The sequence below is a fragment of the Podarcis bocagei genome (assembly GCF_964188305.1).
Source record: "Podarcis bocagei genome assembly, chromosome: 15".
In the NCBI taxonomy this organism is placed as follows: Eukaryota; Metazoa; Chordata; class Lepidosauria; order Squamata; family Lacertidae; genus Podarcis; species Podarcis bocagei.
Genome location: NC_138141.1, coordinates 18,336,553 through 18,358,546, shown reverse-complemented (window position 1 = coordinate 18,358,546; position 21,994 = coordinate 18,336,553). Strand labels below are relative to the sequence as shown.

Here is a 21,994-nt window from a genome sequence, read left to right as displayed (position 1 = left end):
TTATAAGGGAGCGTTATATATACCTGAAGGGGAATTGAGGGAGAAAGTACTCAAGCAGCTGCACGATAGCCCCACAGCAGGGCACTTTGGGCAACACAAAACCATGTGGCTGGTTACCAGGGAATTTTGGTGGCCCAAGGTCAGGGAAGATGTGCGGGAGTATGTGAGAGGGTGTGAACAATGCCAAAGAGCCAAGGGGGAGAGGCAGGCGCCGGCTGGTTTATTAGAACCACTGCCCACACCTGAGAGACCGTGGGAAGCAGTGGCAATAGATTTCATGACTGATCTGCCAAGGTCTAGAGGGAAAACAGCCATCATGGTTGTAGTAGACCTGTTAACTAAAATGGCCCACTTCATAGCCTGCTCACATGCGGTTACAGCAGAAGAAACCGCCAAATTGTTTGTAGAGAATGTGTTTAGGTTGCATGGCGCCCCCTTGAGGGTGGTTTCAGACCGAGGGAAACAATTTACTTCCAGGTTCTGGAGGAAGCTCATGAGCTTACTGCATGTAGAGGTTAATTTCTCGACGGCCCGTCATCCTGAAACCAACGGGCAGGCGGAAAGAGCAAATGGGGTTCTCCAACAATATTTGAGGTGTTATGTTAATGACAGAGAGAATGATTGGGTGGAGAAGCTGGCGTTGGCAGAATTTGCCTACAACAATGCAGAGAACGTGTCCACGGGGATGAGCCCCTTTTTGGCTAATCACGGGTGCCATCCCAGAGCCTTCCCAGGGGGGGAGGGGGAGAACTGGAGCGTTCCAGCTGCAGAACAGTTCGTGGAAGAAATGGAAGCGATCCATCGCCAGCTCCAACTCAACTTAAACAGGGCTAAGGAGGAATATAAGAGGCAAGCAGACAAAAACAGAAGGGAAGGTGAAAGCATCAGGGTGGGGGACCAGGTGTGGCTGTCAACCCAAGGGTTGCCATTCAAAGGAGGTTGTAAGAAATTAAGACCCAAAAGGCTGGGTCCGTTTGAAGTCATACAGCAGGTCAATCCAGTGGCTTTCAGGCTCCGGTTACCGAACCACATGAAGCTGCACCCAGTTTTTCACAGGTCGTTGCTGTCACCGTATAGAGGAGACAGTGAGGGGAGGGTCACTAGGGGACCAGCAATGGAGGAGAAGGAACACAGCTACCATGTAGCGGAGATCCTCGATTCCAGGTGGAAGGGAGATCAAGTAGAGTATTTGGTAATGTGGGAAGGGGAACCGGAGTCGGAAAACACCTGGGTTAGGGCAGAGGATGTCAATGACGAGGTTTTAATAGAGACTTTTCATCAGAGGTTCCCACGTAAACCTCAGCCTGTAGCGAGGTTCCGAAGGGAATACTTTGCCACCACCGACGAGGAAGAGGAGTTGGAGGGGTTCCCAGATTCTGAAGAGGAGGAGGATTCAGCTGGCCAGGACGACGATCGATGGAGAGAATTGTTCGAGACGTCAGAAGATGAGGAAGATTCGTTTCGGGGTTTTAGCCCTTCACCTCCCAGGGGGGAGGAATTGGGAGGGGGTGAGGGGGGCCCTGGAGGGGAGGTGGATGTCAGGGAACTGCCATCAGAGCATCAGGTGGTGGAGGGACTCAGGCAGGATGAAAGAGACTCAACTGCTGAAGCAGGGACCAGCAGGGGGAGGAGTGGGTCTCTGAGGGAATGCGAGCAGGAGGGAGGGCTCAGGGAGGCTTCCAGCGAAAACAGTGGGGAGGTATCGGAGTCTCCCATAGGGAGACCCATACCTCGCAGGAAACTGTCACGCCGTGAGTCCAGGAGACGCGTTTCCGTTAAGGAACTTCTTTGTTGGAAACGCTTCCGCAGACAGCCACTGTCGGACTCTACTAGTGACTAGAGCAGACATGTCTGAGGAGCTCCGTCACACACGGAGGTTTGTGGGGGCGCACAAACTCTGAGGGAGCACGTTTTCACGCACAAGCAGCTAATCAAACCCTCACAGTGCCAAAAAGTATGGTGTTAATGAAGCCTCCTAATCATACCATCTTTAAACACAATTACTCCTGAATGTTCACATTTCTACTCGTTCCCTATAACTGCAAGTGCTTAATTATTGGCAGCCAGCACATGCTTTGAGAATGAGGTTTTTTAAAGCCCATATCCCAAAGAAATCAAATTCTTCACCACTAAGTACACTCTTGAAAACCAGACCAGTATAGTATTTTAGGAACATACACACAGATCTAAAATAAGGAACAACCCTTGTCACATTATGCTAACATATACAGTTTTGCCTTGGAGGAAAGTGTATGATGCTTCACCCAACCACTACTAAGGAGAACAAAGGGTATCCTTGACTTAAGTACAAATTAGTCATCCTGTCTGTCTGTGATTAAAACATTGATATACTGTGGGGAAATTAGCTGTGTGGACCAGGCTTCCCTAAGCTGGTGCCCTATGCATGTTGTTGGACTACAAACTCCATCATTCCTGGCCATTGACCAGTTGAGGAAAGCTGGTTTAGATTAAAAACTGACAATATGCAATGTCATCACACACAAACCTGGTCACATTTTATCTCTGCAGGTGTACCAGTGGTTTCCAAACTTTCAGTACCCCAAGCCACACTTTTTCAGAATTCACTCACAAGCTTTAAAAAACAAGTATTTTCAAGCATAAATAAGAACCACCCACAGCTTTGAAGTTGTGCACCTCATGGCTTTCTGCAAAATGCCCCACCTCTCACAAGGGCAGGAATCGAAGACCAGGGGAACCAAGTAATGCAGAAATACAGAAAGTGGGGTTTTTTTGTGGACAGAAGCTTTAGACACACAAAAATTTGCAGATCTCTCATGGCACATCATTTGGAAAGTATGGCAGTCAAGCCAGTTTGGGAGGATTAGTGAAAAGACAAGGAGGCATTGTCAGGGGACTGGGGGGGGGGGTTGACACATCTGGCATGCAGGTAGAGACCCATTCCCTTCCCCAAGGAAAGCTAAGTGTGTGAGTCACTGCAGCAGATTTCAACACAAAAACAAGCTGAATCAGATGTGAAATACCCTACAATTGAGACGCCACTTAATTACCACAATGTGACCTGGAGTAGGCGGAGCAATCTCCCTTTTATTCTTGCTAATGACATATGAAAAGTAAGCTCAGACTGCTAGCAGAGGAGGAGCCAGCAACTTGCGCCAGATGCAGTTTGCTTAGCAGAAAACTCATGCTCTGTTTTAAAGGCACTGTCACAAGTCACAGCAGTTTCTCAAGACGCATGCAATTGTAACATGCAGACAACATGACAAACTATCTGAGAGGAATCAAAAGCCCAAAAGTGCCACTCCTTAAAGTGTAGTATAAACACAGCTCTCATAAATAAGGAGGGTTGTTGTTGTTGTTGTTGTTTGCGGGGGCACTAATGCTTCAAATTAATTACAGAGCTTGTCTGTATGACTAATGTTTCCAATGCCTCCTCCAGGTGAGGCCAGATAACAAACCTGGAAGAAAGCCACACTTACAGTTCACATGTATTGTTGTAAATCTGTCAGAATCTAACCAAGCAAGAAGGACCAAGGCTGCAGCCAAACTCTTTATTAACATGGGGGCGCAAACGGATAGAGCACTTCAGTTACCGAAACAGCCTTCCATGTCACCATACATACAAACTAACAACAAAACACCAACAGAGTACATTAAAGTGGCAGTATTGTGGTACGATGAAGGTGTCTGGCTTGGGGAAAATAATTCAGTGTTAGAGAGAGTAGGCACGTGACAGAGAGATGGATAGGTTTGGTGATCAGGAATTGCCTTCTGCTCACTTCAGACTGGGATCTACTGCTAAATCACTGAATGATTTGTGGTAGATTGAGCAAGGGTTTCTGATTGAAACAAAAGTACTGCCCCCCACCCTTCTAAATTAAGCTGTTAGAATCTATGATCTGTATGTATGGACTGCTATGACTCTTATTTTACATATCCGTTAAAAAGAGGACACATCCTGGAAAAAGAGGATATATGGCAACCCTAAAGAGCACCAGGTTGGCAAAGGCTGGACTATGGTATACTGAACTACTGTATGTCAGTGTAATTTGAGTAACATTTTTATTTACTGGAATCAGCAGAATATTGACATTGAAGCATGTATCAGAACCACCAATACACCAGCTCGCAACCTGCTGAATCAATAGGAGAGGGCCTGCAGAAAACAAAGCTTCTGTGCTAACAAGCTATTTTTTGTTGTTGTTCCATACACTTCACTGGCCAATATATATTTAAAACTCAACATTTTTCCTTATAGATATTTGAAGAAGCTTCACTCAATTCTGCAAAGCTTCCTAATATGTTGGGATATTACTGCAGCTTTTGTTTGACTTAAGTGCCCATCATAAGTTTCTGAACAGACGGTAACAATCACAAAATTCAGTAACATCCCAAAACAATGCACATACTAAAGTGCTAAACTACAGTATCAAAAGATTTACTTCATATCTGTTTATCTCCAATTATCTCAACTGGTACATTAATTCTTGCTGTCCTTCCCCTTTTTTGAGAAATCTCCATATTTCTAACATGAAGCTGCCTTTAACCTCCTAGCTGATTTTTTTTGCCTGATGATTCCTACTATGCAATTATATGCATATTTACTTAGAGGTAAGCCCCACTGAGTTCAATGGGACCTACTCCCAGGTAAGTGTGTAGCCTTAAACTCAAAAGCTTGCACTGCCTATCCAAAAGCCAGGAAACGGGGATTAAAACTGAACGGCTCCAACAAAAAATCATGTTAACCTACTTAATTTTTTATGTCTACTGCAAGTATCAGACTCTGAAACCAATGTAGGATAAAGCCTGTGTCCACTAAAAGATATTCAAAAGGTGTTTCCTCCTGATCCTACATGAGATTATTCAGTGGCTGCCAATATTAGAATGAGTGCCAAATGGTGGTTGTTTTTTCAGAGCTCCTTCTCATCTTTGGGATGTTAGATGTTCACAAGAAAGGAACAAAGCAGGAACAATTCAGTGTCAAGAAAGCTAATCACTACCTGAACCTTTCAAGTGATAACACAAATGTAGTTGAGCTATTTAAAGCAAAATTAAGTGCTTTTGGTAGCTTTGAAGTCTCCATTTTTCAAATAAAGAATTTCAGTATGTATGTTCTTCCTCTATCCTCTGTGGAATCTTTGACCACAAAGAAATGTGACTGGCCAGTTCAACTAATTTTCCTGCTGCTTCCTACTATACCATACACCCCCTGAAATCATAGCCCCTCAAGCTCCCCTGCTCATCCAACATGTCCTGCAAAAATAGCCTACTAATTATTCCACCATGTTCTGTGAACAGGTAGTTAAGCGGAAACCAGCTTTGCACCTTTTATACAAAAGATTTGCAAGTTGGTCTTCACAAATGATTGACAGAGGAAATAAACTCTCAACTTGACCAATCACCCAACTGCATCACTTTGGGGAAAGTGGAAATTGCACTTTGTTAAGAGGCATAGGTAAGGCATTTGCACCCAGCAGAACATGAGTTACTTATTGTGCTGTAGGAGGAAAAAATACAAATGAGAAAGTGCAATAGACAGCTGGGAAGCATCATCAAGGCGATATTCCAGATGCCTGATTAAACTCCTAAACAAGAGTGAATTGCTGTGTACAGGATAGAAGGCAGAAGAAATACTCTGGGACAAACAAAAGGAGCAGCCCTTACAGTGACCAACAAACAACCTGTTTAACAGAGAACTAAAAGTTTAAGGGGGGAGCAAAGGGAAGTTCACCCTTGACAACCACCATCCACATGCTTACTTATTGCTACCATCAAAAGCATGTACAAAATCCTGGAAGTACCAGGAAACTTGTAAATAAAATATTTAGACCCCATCAAACATTATCGCATAGAAAGACAAGCTGGATTTTGCATCTCATGACAGCAGCAAATATAGAAAATGCACAGCTGATGAGCTCAGACTGCGCCTCAACTAGTTTTACAGTATAAAGCAGAATATAAGGTTTAAAACAGAATTAAAAAATCATTCGTTGAGCTAAATTGCCAATTTTAAGATATACGGTAATCTGCTTTTTAAAAAGCACCCAAGCTTCTGCATTGACTCATGCCAAAGCTTTAAGAAGCTACAGCAGTTTCTACAGTTGTGTCTGCTGTGTCCCAACTACACACACAATAGACCAGGAACTTGGTCTCTTAAGATATGTTGCACCAGAATTCAAGTAAACAGAGATGGACATATATCAACACTCCATCACAGACCATGGAGGTTGTAAATGCTTTGCACAGTCCACTTATGTCTACATATTTCAGATGAAGCATTTGGAAATTTCCAATCCCAGTCCTCCGCCACGACCACCCATAGCTCTGCTAAACATGACATGGGCCTATAACCGACTGCATAATCACTACCAACTATCAGGAGAAATTAAAACTAATTGTTCCTTCAAGCTCTGCAAAGAAGGAAAGGGAGACTTGTGGCCCTCCAGGTGTTGCTAGGCCTACAACTCCCTGGTCATACTGGCTAATCTAAAGGGAGCTGTAATCCAACATCCAGAGAACAGTTTCCCTATTCCTGCTCTAAAGAAACTAGGAACTATGACTCCAACCAATTGTGAAACACAGGGCTAAAGTTACCGGAACCACACCTAAATACAACATGAAACTTCTTATACTGTAGGGTACTAGACAAAGGCAAGTTTCACTGGCTATTTTGTACCAAAGTGCTGTCGCCAGGATTCACCAAAAAGATTTAGTCAAAGATTCAACAATTAATGTACTCAATCTATGTACCTCTAACAGCCATCATAAATGTGGTGCAATGGTTTGCGTGTCAGTAGACGACTTGGTAGATGACAGTACAAACCCATGAAATTCACTGAGTGATCTTTGGCTATTCACTATCCTTCAGCCAAACCTACTTCACAGGGTTGTTGTGAGAATAAAATTGAGGGAGGAGTACCATGTATGCTGCCTTGAGCACCTTACAGGAAAGGTGTGATATAAAAATAGTATAAATAAATAAATGAAAATGTATATACAGTACCCGAAACCAGCCCAACTGAAATAGATACACTGATTTACAAAGCTTTCAGAATACACTCATATTCCAAGCATCAAGGAGTAGAAGAAAAATGGTCTGTAAGGCATTCCACTGTATTCCAGACGTGAATACCAGAGTGCTCCAACCTATTTTGCTCAAAATGCAAGATGTAGCCAAAGAAATGTAAAGGCACTTTAGAGAGGTAAAATTATTGTGTTTCTACAGACGAGTCAGCCCAAACCCCATCAACAAAGTGCACATAGTATATGCATAACACTGAGGAAATTACTAGGTAAGTCATTTCTGATGCACACAAACAGGATGGTAATAGCATTTAAATAGGCAGTCTTTGATGTGGAATGAAACAGCACGCCTGATCCAAGGCAAAATACATTTTATTAACTCTGACCAGACACACACATTGGGTTAGAGGCTGACCCAGTCTCTCACACAGCACTGTCATTTAGTAACAGGGCAGAGACCATGTCTACAGACTGCTGCCCCAGCAGAACATATCATCGAACCAGCCCTGCCCAGAGGGAACAAGGGCAAGACTCCATTCGCTACTGAAGCAACAAAAAAGATGTTTGAAACAAAAGCACTTTAATGTTTACACAACCAAGCAGCAAAGAGCAAAGCCAACAACGAAAGCCTCAAAGCAATGAACCAAGGCCAACCTAACACTAAATGTAAAGCACTTTCCGAGTGCCATCCTATCACAATTGGTACACTATTAAATGACCAATTTGGAGTATCTGGACATCAGCGGTCCCTAGGGATGGCTGTTAATTATATGAAAATACATTTCTGCACCACACAGTACACAAACTGCACCCACTGATGGTAAAGAAACTGGACAAAAGACAACTAAACTCGTATGTTATCTCCCCTACCACGCTTCCATAACGAAAACAGGATGGGGGAACTATCTTCTAACGCTGACACAATTAACATGTTACTTTTGTGGTCCTGCCTTGTTCAGAGAAAGGTGGAACGTGAGTCAGAAATTAAAGCCATAAAATTAATAACTTTGTCATCAGGTCTAGCCAAAGGTAACAAGCTTGGCCAGGAAAGTGAGCTGTCCATAGCTTTTGGCAAACACTCAAAGATTTTGGGAAATATAAAACTTACCTGAACACAATAACATAGTGAGGTGCTAATATGGTGCTTTTAGGTCTCAATGGACCTTAACAGCAAAGGCAGATACAAAAAATGTTAATTATGCACCTCTCAATTATAAAAAAGTAGCTACCACAAGAAGATGAAAAACAAAGAGTTTAATTATGTCATCTGCAAAAGTTTAGTTACTGATTGCATACCATCCATCCAAAATGCATGACCCTAAAAGCATCCTCTCCCAGGGCTACAATCACTGCTACTAACACACTGTAAAGGACATTTTTTGTATCAGCATAACTACTACCAAAATCCAATTGTGTATGCAAGATCTTTCTGCCCCACAACCTAAAAAGTTTTATTCTTCCTAAAGTGCTACGTTGGATTACCATGCACTGTTAAACAGCAGCTGTGTTCCACCCCAGTAGTGACTGCTTTTCGATACCACTTGGAATATTTCCCTTTTCAGCCTCATAGAAGCATTGTGAAGTTTAATTAACTGTAAAGCACAGCGATCTTCAGATGAAAGGTGCTATAGAAATGCATAGATTAAAGTTACCAGCTTATTTTAAACCAAGTCTTAACATTACCTATCCCCATTACAATTACCCATGCTTGAATCGTTTTTTGTGCTGCAATTACTACATGCTCCAGAGCACACTCCTGATTATCGTACTATTTCAGGAGCTTATCGGAAAGGCTCTCTCCTTTACACAACTTCTGTAGAATTAACTTATGCAGCGGTGACTTCAGGACCAGGTTAACCAAATGGGAAGGAGGCCAATGAAAACCATCTGACCATGGGAACCCAGGAGATTTGTATGTTCCACCAGGATTCAGCATGGAAAAATTTCTTCTATGCTAGGAGCCATCAAGAACACAAAAACTATCAACCTCTGAAAAGAGCTTGTAAAAGTCTCCTTTGAAAACAGCCACTTGCTTTGAAGCCTTCACAAATGATAGGTCAAGACCCACTGCTGAACTGCAGTATCCTTGCAGTAGCCAGAGAAAACAGGGCTTAAACATGTAAGGCTGCTTCCTGGTCAGGAAGATGAGTACAAGAGCTGAATCTCAAAGACAATTCCATTCACAGGTCTTGTTAAAGGAATGTTTAATCAGCATTAGAACTAAGAGACTGTAGGCAAAAAAGGCAAGTGCTTGACAAAGACAAAGACAAGCAACAAATGCTTTGCCAGAGATCATTTCTAGAACACAGAGTCACTTTCAACTCTGATTGCCAATTTTTTTCTAGACAAATGGCTTCTAGGCTGAGACTGGTGAATTTTCAGTTCTGCAACAGTTGATTCTTTGTGCTACTCTCCAGATAATAAACACCCAATGCAAGAGCAAGTCACGTTTCTTCTATGGCACTGTTTAGATACTTCGTTTTTATCTTGCTGAGGGTTCCATTAGAGAAAACACTTTGATTTATGTAAACTTGCTAACTTTTTTAAAATCAACAACAGAAAGAACTCTGTTTTGTATCCCCTTCAAGCATAATTCACTTCATCCAAATTGTTACCTGTATTAGAACCTGCCACCATTTAAGAGAGTTGCCATATTATTATATTCACTGTGAATTTTGCCTGTGTTCTTATTTTACTGACAGAATGAAGCATTAAGGAATTGTGCATTCATGCCCACATGACAAAAAGCAACTTTATTTGAAGGTGGCTATTGCTTAGTGGTCCAGTTCTCCAGAAGAAATGACTTGAATTGGTTTTGCTATGCTATCTAAAACCAAGAGGTGTGAGAGTGGGAACACGAACAGCGCAATCCCATAAAACCAGGGGCCGTTTTATAGTTTCACTCTTGAACACGAGAATCACCAGCTGGTGGAAGGAGGGACAGAAAATCCTTTAAAAATTAAGACAGCAAGATAATTACGTAAACTGCCTCCGAGTCTGAGCATATTGAATGTCTGGCACCGAAAGCTGACAGGCATCATGCTAAAGTGACATCTCTGTTTCACCATCTTATGATCAAAAGATCAGCCACCACCAAGGACATGTCTCTCTACGCTCCGCTCTTCAGGCAGCTACCCAAAACAATTCCAGCACCAGAACTGCCTTCTAGAACACTGCCGGTTTTTGAAAAAGCAAGTGTCACCTTTGTTGCAGTCAGCATTCAGGACGATCGCATCACTCTGGAAGGCACTATGTTCCAATGGAAGGTTTGCAGAGCCAGCATAATGAACAGAAAGTGACAACAGTTTTTCTTCTCTTCCTCCCTCCCCGACCCCTTTCCAAGGGGGCTATTCTGCAGAACTTGATAAAGCATGTACAACATACATATGAATACAGCTCTTTGTTCCAGAGAGCTGCCTGCGCTTTTATTCCCCACCGTTCTCGTATTAGTTAAATTCAATGGATCGCTCAATGGCTCTGTTGTTAGTCCAAAATGTCCTGGGCAAATAATGCTAGATGCTCTTGTCACACAAGTCAGTAAATGAGGCCTTGTACATCTCCAGTGACACACTGTAAATATAAAGTGGCGTTAATGAGGGATATTTTATCAATGCAATCGGACACAAGAGAAGTGTCCCCACCCCTCCCCCCCTGCTCTGCAGCCACCCAGTTCAAGAATGGGGATGTGAGGGAGAAAGGATGCAACAATGAGAAGGCAGTTACTTTGCAGAGCACCCAGAAAACTGAGACCAGTCACTGCTAAGTACTTCTGCCTCAGGGCTATTTCTTCACTCAGATTCACTCACCTATTACTGTATTCAAAGAAAATCCATGTTAACCAACTTTCACTGAATGCTAAAGAAAATGATCAACTGTGCAAAAAGTATTTGGTATTAACAAAGAACCAACAGCTAACATCAAAGGGGCTTCCATTAACCATTAGTAGCAAAACAATATAGGAAGTTTTGCCCCCAGACCAACAGGTTCTCAATGAGGAAGTTCTGACCGAAGCCTTGTCTGCAATTTGCAGAAAAAGATGCATCAATTCAGACAATGTATGCATGGCTTGTGATTCAATAAAACAGCCTTTTGCTACTTTGGTGTGCATTTAAAACTGGGTGCATGCCAAAATGAAGAAAAAGATGCTACAAGCACACCAACCAGTGCTGTTTAGTTCAAAATCTTGCTTTAAAAAACGAGTGTTAGGCTGTAAGATATGTAAGAGAAAGAAGCTGCTTCCATGGTAACAGGCAACAGAATTTTCATGTAGCTCTGACATGGACCATAGAGCACACAGCCCCTCCTTTGCGAAGTAAACATGTCCTCTTTTAAGGAGGTAAACTCTTGTGTTCATTTAAAAAACTTAAGACCTACTGCTACTTAGAATGACTCCTCAACAAGGCTATTTTGCTACCAGTTAAGTGGCCTTGTGCATTCCTGTTTTCTGGCTGCAAAACAGATAATTCACATTACCACCTTCTGGTTTTCCTTCCCCACCCACACTATTTGCCCACTCTCACCTTGGTTATACATCACAAACAGACCCTCACATATCTGCTATTTTCAAGGCAGGGGTTCTGTAAAAATAAAGGTGCTCTTTCAGGAACGTATTTTATTACAATCACCAGAACTTGCATATATCCAAGACAGATACCAACAGATTAAGAGCTTCCAAACCAGTCTACCACCTTCACTCATAAATTTAGAATTTTGCAGTTCAAAGCAGAAGAAAAATGAGGTTGAAGGGAATTCCCATTTATTAATTCAGTCCACCCTCAGTGTATAGAACAAATTGGATCATGTAATATATTTTACTCTTAAAACAAAAGCTCTTCATTGACTATATATCACAAGAGCTTAGCCCACCCCATTACAATTTATTCAACTTCACATTATATTTATATTAAAATGCATTGAGAGAGGAATGAAAAACAAGAAAAGCCAATAATCAGTTGAGAGATGAAAGCATTTTTGAGAGCACATCCCAGCTGAAGGTTCAAGCTCTGACAAGGACTCATTTGCTGCAAAGCTGGGAGGGGGGAGGTTGTTCCTCTCCTACCCCACCCCACTTCCCCCCTCACTTGTTGCTGTTCTTGACACTCCACTAGTTCCCGGAGGCAAGCTGCAACGTCAAGCTGCTCTCTCTATGCCCCACAATTCTTTCCACAGGAGGAAAGGGAAAGGAGTAGGTAAAGAGAAATCAGCAAGCAGCATTATCTGAACCAAAGCAAAGAGCGATCTGACAGCGAAGTGATTCCTCTCTCCTCTTTGTTATTGAAAGCAAATACTGCCCTCTTCTTTTCCAACCGTGCCAAGACTGACTCTGCTATGGAACAGAAAATGTTTGCAATAGGGACATAGGAAACAGGGAGATCTTGTGTAGGGTTCTTTTTTTCTTTTCTTTTTTAATTTCAGCATTTGCCAAAGCACAACACATGGGAGCCACTGCAGAGACAGTGCACACACACTACCCTTTCCTCCACCATCACCACCCTCAAGCCAAGCCCCTCAAATCCTTTCCTTTCTGCACGATACGGACTGGCAGGAGGTTTGGAGAAGCCTGCGGGAGAACCTCAGGAGGCGGGCAGTTGCTGAATCCAAACACAGCCATGGATCAACTACTGAAGATTCAACACGCACGAATCACTACACAAAGCAAATCGAAGCACTTACACACACACACATGCACACAGGCAGGGGGGTGCACATTCAAGACGAGTCCCCTCCTTTGCTGCAGCCCCCTTTTTGCCGTAGCTCCCTCATATCTCAGTGGGGAACGGCAGTTAGAGAAAAGGTTTTCACATTCAAACCAAGGAAAAAGAGACAGAGAGGGAGACAGGCAGGGACAACAGACATGAAAGCAAAATGAAAGGGCACTACAACTTCAGGTTGAAAGGCAAAGGGAGAACTGTAGTTGGCTCCCTCTAAGGGGCCATGGGGAGTTGGTGTGGGGCTCATGGACACTTTAGTGACAAAGGCAAAAGCAAAAAAGAGGAATTCTCCACTGAGTTGATAGAAAGGGAGACAATCGATGTGAGGAAACCTTGACGGAATACGCAAAAGGAAGAGAGAAGTGATAGCAGGAGCTGTATCTGAACGAAGGAGCAAAAAAGTAGAAACTGGCACAAGAACAGGAATCAGGGGTGGGGGAGCAGAGAGAGAAAAAGAAGGGATGGAAAGAAAGCACAAATCACATCGGGCAGGGAGGTAAATGGACAGATTCGGGGGGGGGCAGGCTTGGAAAAGGCTTTTGGCTAGACTCCAAGGGCTGTCAATGAATGGGGGGGGGTGAGAAAGAAGAGACAGGAACGTTTCAGCTGATATTGCAGCTACAGAACAGAAGCAAAAAAAAGGGGGTGAATGAAAGAACAATGCTCAAGAATGTGAAGGGTAGATTTATATTGTAGCAGAACAGAAAGAAGAGGCAGAGAGAAGAACTGATTCAAGCTCCAGTTCCGACATGCGAGGAGAGGGGGGAGGGGGACAAGCAAAGTCAACACTCGTGTGTGTGTGTGTGTGTGTGTAGCAAAGGGGGACAGAGAGAAAAAGAATGCAATGAGGATGGGGGTGGGGAGAGAAGAAAAGGAGGACCAGTTTGACGAGGGAAACACCGTGGGGGGGGGGAGTGAGGAGAAACCCGAAAATCCTAAAAGGAATTTTTTGGGGGGAGGGTGGTGGTGGAGAGAATTGCAGTGCACGGAGAGGGGAAGAAAAGAACAATAGTCCATGGCCGAAGAAGACACGGAAAGAGGAGAGAGAGAAGCATGGGGAAAGTAGAGGAGGGGAGAGAGAGAGAAATAAAAGAGAAAAGCCACAGTCAGGTTTGGATTGCAGCAGGAGAGCAATGAAGGAGCCGAATGAAACGGAGGTGTGTGTGTGTGTGGAGGAGACAGCCTTCAATGACTGGGAGTTGTGTGTCTGCGTGTGAGTGAAAAGAGGCTAGAAAAGCGAGTCAGCCTTTCCAGCAGGGAAACTGAGGCAGGGGGAAGAAAGAGGGAGGGGAGCACTCGACCACCCTCCTACCCCTTTCCTGGGGGAGGGGGGAGAGAGAGACGAGCCCCCCCCTTACACACCCGGCTGAGGGAGGGGGCGCCCCTCTCCCCGCGAGGGCGGGAAGCGCCCTGAGGCGAAAGTGTGCGGGAGCGAGGAGGTGCCGTCCGTCTGCCGGCTCGCCCTCCTGCGTGCCTACCTGTGGGGAGCAGCGAGGCGGCGGCGGCGGCGGCCAGGAGGAGGAGGACGAGGGAGGGCGAGGGCGGCGTGAGGGCCCCGCAGGGCGGCGAGGCGGCGGGGGGCGAAGGCGAGCCGAGGGGCGGCGAGGAGGAGGAGGAGGGCGCGGAGGGGCTGAGGCCGGGCTGGTAGCAGTGATGCTGCTGCTGGTGGTGCTGCTGCTGCTGCTGCTGTTGCTGCCGCCGCCTCTCCCGCTCTTCCTGAGTCCGAGTCCGGCTCCGGCTCCGACTCGCCATCTTCGGGCACCTGCTCGGCTCTGGCAGCGCCCCCCGGAATAGCAGCGCGAGCGAGCCGGCCGCGTAATGAGATGCGGCGACGTCAGCGCGGGTGGGCGGGGCGCGAGGCGGAGCCAACGGCGCTCTGGAGGCGGCGGAGGCGCGGAGAGCGGGCCCAGAGAGCCCCGGCCGCCTCGTGCCTCGCCGGCCAATGGAAAGGCGGGCAGGAGGGGAGTGTTGCAAAGAGAGGGCGTGGTCTGCATAGTAATAACGCGCCTCTCGTATAGACATGCACGCAGCTCTGCACTCGCTCGCTTTCGCCAACAGCCTCGCCGCCTGCGTGGTCTTCTTCTTTGGCGATCGCTCGTAGCCGAGTAAGATTGTCTCCCATGAACACGGTCTTAACAGTGAGTTAAGTAAGTGACTGTGGAGGCCAGTTCTGGATCCCCACGTCCTTCCACGACGGGGACATTGGTTTCCGGGCGGGAGTTGATCACGGTGAGGGTTTGCCAAACGTGGCTTCCTCTTAACACGTTTCTCCCTTTCGTCCTGAGTTCCAGCATCTTCAAAGTCAATGATTCTTTTGGTAAAGGTTGTTCTCCAATTGGAGCACCCAATTGTCGGTGTTTATACTACTTTTTTTTTTTAGATTTGCCTTGAGAGAGTCTTTAAACCTCTTTTGTTGACCATCAGCATTACACTTTACATTTTTAAGTTCGGAATAGAGTAATTGCTTTTGAAGATGATAATCAGGCATCCGCTCAACATGACCAGTCCAACGAAGTTGATGTTGAAGGATCATTGCTTCGACACTGGTGATCTCTGCTTCTTCCAGTACACTGGTATTACTTCGCCTTTCTTCTCAAGTGATGTGTAAATTTTTTTGGAGACACTGTTGATGGAATCTTTCGAGGAGTTGGAGATGGCGTTTATAAGTGGTCCATGTTTCACAAGCATACAGTAATGTTGGTAGTACAATAGCTTTGTAAACAAGCATTTTGGTTTCCCTGCGAATGTCCCGGTCCTTAAACACTTCCATTGGGAGAAAGCAGGCGATGCTGGATTTCGGCATCAATGTCGGCCCTTATGGAAAGATAATGGCCCAGGTAGGAGAAGTGATCAACACTTTCCAATGCTTCACCATTGAGTTGGATTTGTGGCTCTGCAGAGGGGTTGTTGGTGCAGCACTTTGGTTTTTTGGAAGTTGAGCAATAGGCCAAGCTTTTTGTAGGCTTCTGCGAAGATATTTACAATGGTTTGGAGGTCATCCTCTGAGTGTGCACACCCTACATTGTCATCAGCATACTGAAGGTCTATGACGGAAGTTATGGTAACCTTACTCTTTGCTTTCAGCCTGCTCAGATGAAAGAGCTTTCCATCTGTTTGATATATGATTTCTACTCCAGTGGGGAGTTCCCCTTCAACAAAGTGTAGGATCATGGCAATGAAAATAATGAATAGAGTTGGGGCAGTAACACAACCTGTTTAACACCTGATCCCACTGTGAAAGATTCACTTTGGGAGCCACTGTTATCTGTGATTGTGGCTGTCATATCATGGCAGAGCCAAATGATGTTCACAAATTTATCTGGGCAGCCAATTTTCAGAAGGACAGTCCACAGGGCATTACGATTTACAGTGTTGAAGGTCTTCGTCAGGTCAATAAATGCCATATTCAGGGGTTGGTTTTGCTCTCTACATTTTTCTTGAAGCTGTCGAGCAGTGAAAATCATGTCCACTGTCCCCCTAGAAGGTCAAAAACCATTTTGGGATTCAGGAAGGGTAGCCTTGGATATTGTTAAGAGACGGTTTGCAAAGATCCTTGCAAGAATTTTGCTGGCCGCAGCTAATGAAGAGATGCCTCGATAGTTTCCGCAATCCGTTCTATCACCTTTTTTAAAGAGATTGATAATTTTGGCATCCCTAAAGTCTGCTGGGATCTCCTCTCTCTCCCAGATTTTTTTCGATGAGTTTGTGAAGTTGTAGAAGTTCAATTCTGCCCACTTTGAAGATTTCAGAAGGTATCCCATCAGGTACGCTGGCTTTGTTGTTTTTCACTTGATTAATAGCTGTACACAACTCTCCCAGATTTGGAGATACTGCAAGCTCATCTTTGTTTTTGTTTTTGCAGAATTTGTGAGAAGACCTTAGCAGCTACGGGTGAGTTGTGGTTAAGGAGATGCTGGTAATGTTCTTTCCAGTTCAGTGCAATAGTTTTTTTATCTTTTAGAAGTGTGATATCATCTGTTGAGCATAGGGGGCATATGCCATCATTTATTGGCCCATATATGGTCTTTGTGGCTTTAAAGAAACTCTGTGCACCATGAGTGTCGGCAAAGTGATCCACAATGTCCTTAACAGCAGAACAGGTGGAAGACAACTAGTGGCATGTTACAACGGCTGTGAAGGCGGATGAAGCCTGCAGCAGACAAGAATCTACCACTCGTCGTGGTACTCATGCCATCGGAATAGAGCCTTACTGCAAAGACTGTGTGATGGTCAGCGTGCACTGATCTACACACATAAAACAAATTAACGCACAGGCACCTTCCAAAAACCCACCCCCTCATAGACATACACACACCTCTGTTCTCTCTCACAGCGCCACCGTCTGTGTGGTAAATCAGTGTGTGCCCTCTCAAGTTGCAGCGGGGCGGAGCCACCATGGAATTACTGTACCCGATTGATGCCTCCTCTGAGACGAGCATGGAGGTGAGGCCCCGCCCTCTCCTGAGTCTAAGCCACGCCTCTTCTGCTGCCAATGGCTGCAAGGGGGTGGGGCAAGGTCTCCAGCTCGGCACCACATGCAGAGAAGCAGGTTAAGGAGCATCTGCATTGCTGCTGCTGCTGTTGTTGTTGATGAGGATGTTGAACACCCGCCATGCACCCTAAGGGGTGGGTTACAACAATTAAAACACAATACTGAAAGCAGTTTGAAACAACTTGCATTCATGGAAATAAGTTGAGTGCTAGAAATATACACCTCAACTGTAGAGAGAGGTTTATTAAGTGTTATTTTCACTTGTTTTCTTAATTTAACCAATTACCTTTCAATTATTTAATGTATTCATTTTTATCTATATCCAGGTATGTTACGGGCAACTGCTATGTACAGTGGCATCCAGAAGCGAACGCAACCCGCGTCTGCACGTGTGTGGGTCGCAATTCGCCGCTTCAGCGCATGCGCGTGACAGCATTTTGACCATCTGCACATGCGCAAGCAGCGAAACCCGGAAGTAACACACTCCACTCCACCACAGCGCGCAACCCAAAAATACTTATCCCAAAGCTATTTGAACCCAAGGTATGACTGTATATATAAAAGGCAAAGAATCCCTGGACAGTTAAGTCCAGTCAAAGGCAACTATGGGGTTGTGGCGCTCACCTTGTTTCAGGCCGAGGGAGCTGGCGTTTGTTCACAGTCAGCTTTCCAGGTCATGTGGCCATAATGACTACACCACGTCTGGTGCAGCGGAACTCGGTGATGGAAGCCAGAGCACACTGAAATGCTGTTTACCTTCCCGCCACAGTGGTACCTATTTATCTACTTGCACTGGCGTGCTTTTGAACTGCTAGATTGGCAAGATCTGAGACAGAGCAACGGAACTCACTCCATCGTGAGGATTCAAACCGCTGGCCCCCCGATAAGTCCAATAAGTCACCGTTTTCTTGGTAGCGGACGATACAATTTATGAGCCGCTTAAGAAAAAAGAATGCAAGCGAAAAAATCTGACAATCATAATTTTAAAAAGACTACCAAGAGCCTTGTAGCACCTGAAAGGCTGACAATTTTATTATGGCTTAAGCTTTCACGGTACATGGAATTGGCAGAAATGACTGGCAGAATCCGAGACCAGGGAGAAGAGTTGGTGGAAGAAGATTGAAAAAATTTAAAGACTATCTACAGAAATACTGTAAAATTAATGTTAAAGGGATGTTGGAATGAAAACAAGCTGTGTTGGTAAAAAGATTAACAAGAATATGTAAATATGGATTGATAATGGTGGAAAATATATATTTACTATAGGTTAAGATGCTGAGTAAGGCTAAATGATAGAGGGTAAGGATTTGCTGAACTAAATATCTGAATTGGAATACAAAAAGGGAGGTGTGAGGAGATCAAGAAACTAGTGAATGAAATATAAGATATGAAAATACTAATCTTTTTTCTGTTTTGCTTAATGGCGTTTTTTTTATTCTTTTTCTTCTATTTTGTTAACTGTTTTTTTATTGTGTATTTCTTATGTGTTTTGTTTTGTATTTTTATTTTATTTTTGTAGTTTTTCTTGGCTTTTGTATTCTATGTTTAAATTTCGAAGCCTTTGATTGTTTATGAAACTTCAATAAATATTACTTTAAAAAAAAAAGCTTTCATGGACTACCATACACTTCTTCAGATGCATGCAATGCTGGCATTTGCATGAGGCAAGGTGAAGCAATTTGGCTCAGGCGGCAGATCACGCCTTCACTGCTGCCAGTCCCTTTTGCTGCTGCCAGCCCTGCTACAGCATCAGCGCCCTTACCCTCACTACTAGTTCTGGACCCTCGCCACTCTGTCATGGCCATGTGGTTGCAGCTGCAGGCAAAGATGCAATTGCAGTGGTGGGATTAGCAACAGTGCAGGCAGGGCCAGGGCATCCCGTTTTGCTGTTGCAGGCGATACAGGAAATCCTGTGCCGCTCCTGTCAAACCATCCCTCACCTCAGTTGCGCAGTGGCAGCAGGTTCCTGGGAGATGCCGCAAGATCTCCCTGAGATCCTCTGAGATCCAGTGCACTCTGTGAGATCTTGCAAGATTTCAGAAAGATCTCACGAGAAGTGTTGTAAGAACAAACAAACAAAACTTTTATCTGATCCAAGTGATAGAGAATTTATAAGTTATTAGATAATTGCATAATGTACCATGCAGGAAGATCAAACCAGCATTTAAAGTAAGAAAGGAAATGTGAAGCAGACACAATAAATGTGTAGGGAAGGAAACAAGAAGCTTGTAAAGCAATCCCCAAGGCCAAGCAAACACAGCTTCTCCCTTTCTGTTGCCAAACTCTATAATCCAGGATGGGCTTGTATGGCGCACTTTTACTTCATAGAATTTCTGTTGGCCACAAGCATTGCCTGAAATTTGCACAGTGGAACTGCATGCTCAGTATATATTAACACAGAATACTCAGCTTCTTAGCTGTGGTCCTGATTAGGCACTCTTGCCAATGAATTTTCCTGCAGCATCAAGCCAATGCCTCTTCTGGTCTAGTATTCTGTTGCCACCCTCACTGTCCATCTTTTTCAGAGCCCCCATTGGTGTAGTGCAGGGGGGGCAATGAAGTTCAAGAGCTCATCATGGCAACCCCAATCACCACACTCCCAAGATGAATCTACAGCTTTGCCTCCAAGGTGAACCCAAACAGTCAGGCAGCTGTGTGCAATCTTGTGACTAAGCATCATATTTTAAACACCTAGCGTGAAGCAGAAACCACACCAAAGAAAGAGAAAGGCTCTACTGGATTATCGCTCCTGATTCTCTGACTTCCTCTAGATTAATCTGTCACAAACAAACTGCATTCAGTTGCCAGAGCAAGAAGAGCCCGTCATTTATGCTGGCACTTAGGCAGTGACATCATCACACCCACTTTTCTGCATTCCCTGTCAACTGCACCACTGGAAGCTCACAAGGAGATGGTGACAACTGTTGCCTGATGTTTGGCCCCTGTACCTGCTGATCAGAAGAACCACTTCCATTGATAAAATTTCCCAGCTTGCATTTGTCTAAAGCAACACACCTGGATTCTCTGTAACAACCCAGTAGAGCCATCCTATGCAAGTCTGCTTTGCGGTAAACTCACTCAATTCAGTGGGACTTACTCTCAGGTCAGTGTGTCTCAGCACTGCAATACCTCAAGGACCAGGTTGGTGGCACAGTGGGTCAGTGCATCTGGCTGTTAACCAGAAGGTTGGTGGTTTGAGCCCACCCAGGGACAGTTATGGGCAAGATTACTGCATTGCAGAGAATTGAACTAGATAACCTACAGGGCCCTTTCCAACTCTACAATTCTATGATTCTATGGACCCCAAGACCATCAACTGAGGCCCTTTTTCATGAGCCTCCTCCATGAGAGGTCCGGAGGGTGGCAACACGAGAACAGGCCTTTTCTGCAGTAGCTCCCTTTTTATGAAATGTTCTCCTCAAGGAGGTTCGGCTGGCATCTTAATTATGCACCATTAGGTGCCAGGCGAAAATGTTCCTCTTCAACCAGGCCTTTGGCTGATTAACATACAATAACCCTTTTAAATGTGTTTGTGGGAGGGGGCTTACTGTCTTGTTTTTGACATGTATTTTGAGACTTTTATCTTGTATTTTTATGTTGTGAACTGCCCTGAAATCTACAAATGTAGAACAGAAACAACAGCAATAATAATAATAATAATAATAATAATAATAATAATAATAATAATGCAGACAAAGGACTATCTGCTTTCATGGTTTCTACTTTCAAATGGTATCCAACCACCACCAAATTCAGGTTGCATAATTGGGAGGTTTTACGCATAATTGGGAGGGGAGAGACTCCATCAGGGAAGGCCTCCTCCCACCTGCCTTGCCCTACCCTCCGGCCCTGGGTCTCCTCATAAGGAAGCTGTGCCTGGAGGAAGAACTGGGAGAGGAGAGACTCCATCAGGCAAGGCCCCCTTCCACCTGCCTTGCTCTACCCTCTGCTTCTCAATGTGTATTGTATTGTTTTATGTACTGTGGCTTGCTGTTATATTGATTATAGTTTAGATATTATTGTAATTGTTGAGTGGATTTCTGTTTAACTTTTATATGTTGATATTATTTTATACTATTCTAATGATTATTGAATTTTACTTTTTTGATGTAGGTTGCCTATTTTAAAGTTATGTTTTATTATCACATTTTTGTATTGCATTAGATTGTTATAAGATGTACACTTTTTGTTTCTTCAGCTTGTAAACCGCTTTGAGTACTGTGAGATAGAAAGGCGGTATACAAATCAAAAATGATGATGATGATGAAACCCGCTTCCCCAAAAGACCAACTTTTTGTGTTAAGGAAAGTGCCAGGGAAATGCACAGGAAAGTATGGGATTACACATGTTTTGATACAACATCGTCTAACCTCCCTGCAAACAAATGAGGATGCAGGCTCAATAAACAGATCATCTGGAAAGGCCCTTGGTGAAAGAATAGTGCCAAGTCCAGAGAAAACTGCTGCTGTGGGAGCATCCCACCTTTTAAGTGAGGCAAAGAAAAGGCAATGGAAAATAGCCAGTTCTCTGCTTTGCTTTCAAGAAAGGAAAAACAAAACAAAAAAACACCCAGTAATCAGAAGGCAGAAGATGGTTCACCTGGAAACTGGCCAGTGGCCTATCAGTGGGCTGTTCTCTTGCCGCTCTCCCCACTCCTGTTGCAGAATACCAAGTCACAACAAACCTCTAGCTGGGAAAACAGGCGTGCTACCATAGGACAGCTTGTGACTGATTTTGATTAATTAAGTGGCAATGTGTGCCAAAGAGACTACACCTGGAAATTTGTCCC

The 21,994-nt window shown here is 44.4% G+C and overlaps 1 protein-coding gene and 1 long non-coding RNA gene across 9 annotated transcripts in view; one reads left to right on the top strand and one right to left on the bottom strand.

Annotated features, from left to right (window-relative positions):
• The window catches only part of CADM1 (cell adhesion molecule 1), a 298,801-nt gene extending 284,293 nt beyond the window's left edge, over positions 1 to 14,508 (bottom strand). For 6 of the 8 annotated variants that reach the window (XM_081172621.1, XM_081172622.1, XM_081172624.1 and 3 more), the window contains exon 1: positions 14,192 to 14,506. In XM_081172621.1, coding sequence (XP_081028747.1) covers positions 14,192 to 14,465 — 274 coding nt within the window. In that variant the 5' untranslated portion in view covers positions 14,466 to 14,506. Of the gene's footprint in view, positions 1 to 14,191 lie in introns of all 8 variants that reach the window. The other 2 variants (XM_081172626.1, XM_081172623.1) reach the window with 2 other exon arrangements.
• Positions 14,509 to 14,756: 248 nt separating this feature from the next.
• LOC308574690 lies at positions 14,757 to 21,683 on the top strand. Its single transcript, XR_014002539.1, has 4 exons — positions 14,757 to 14,942; positions 16,576 to 16,604; positions 17,532 to 17,748; positions 21,404 to 21,683. It is a non-coding gene; the product is annotated as an uncharacterized lncRNA (long non-coding RNA).
• Positions 21,684 to 21,994: the final 311 nt, after the last annotated feature.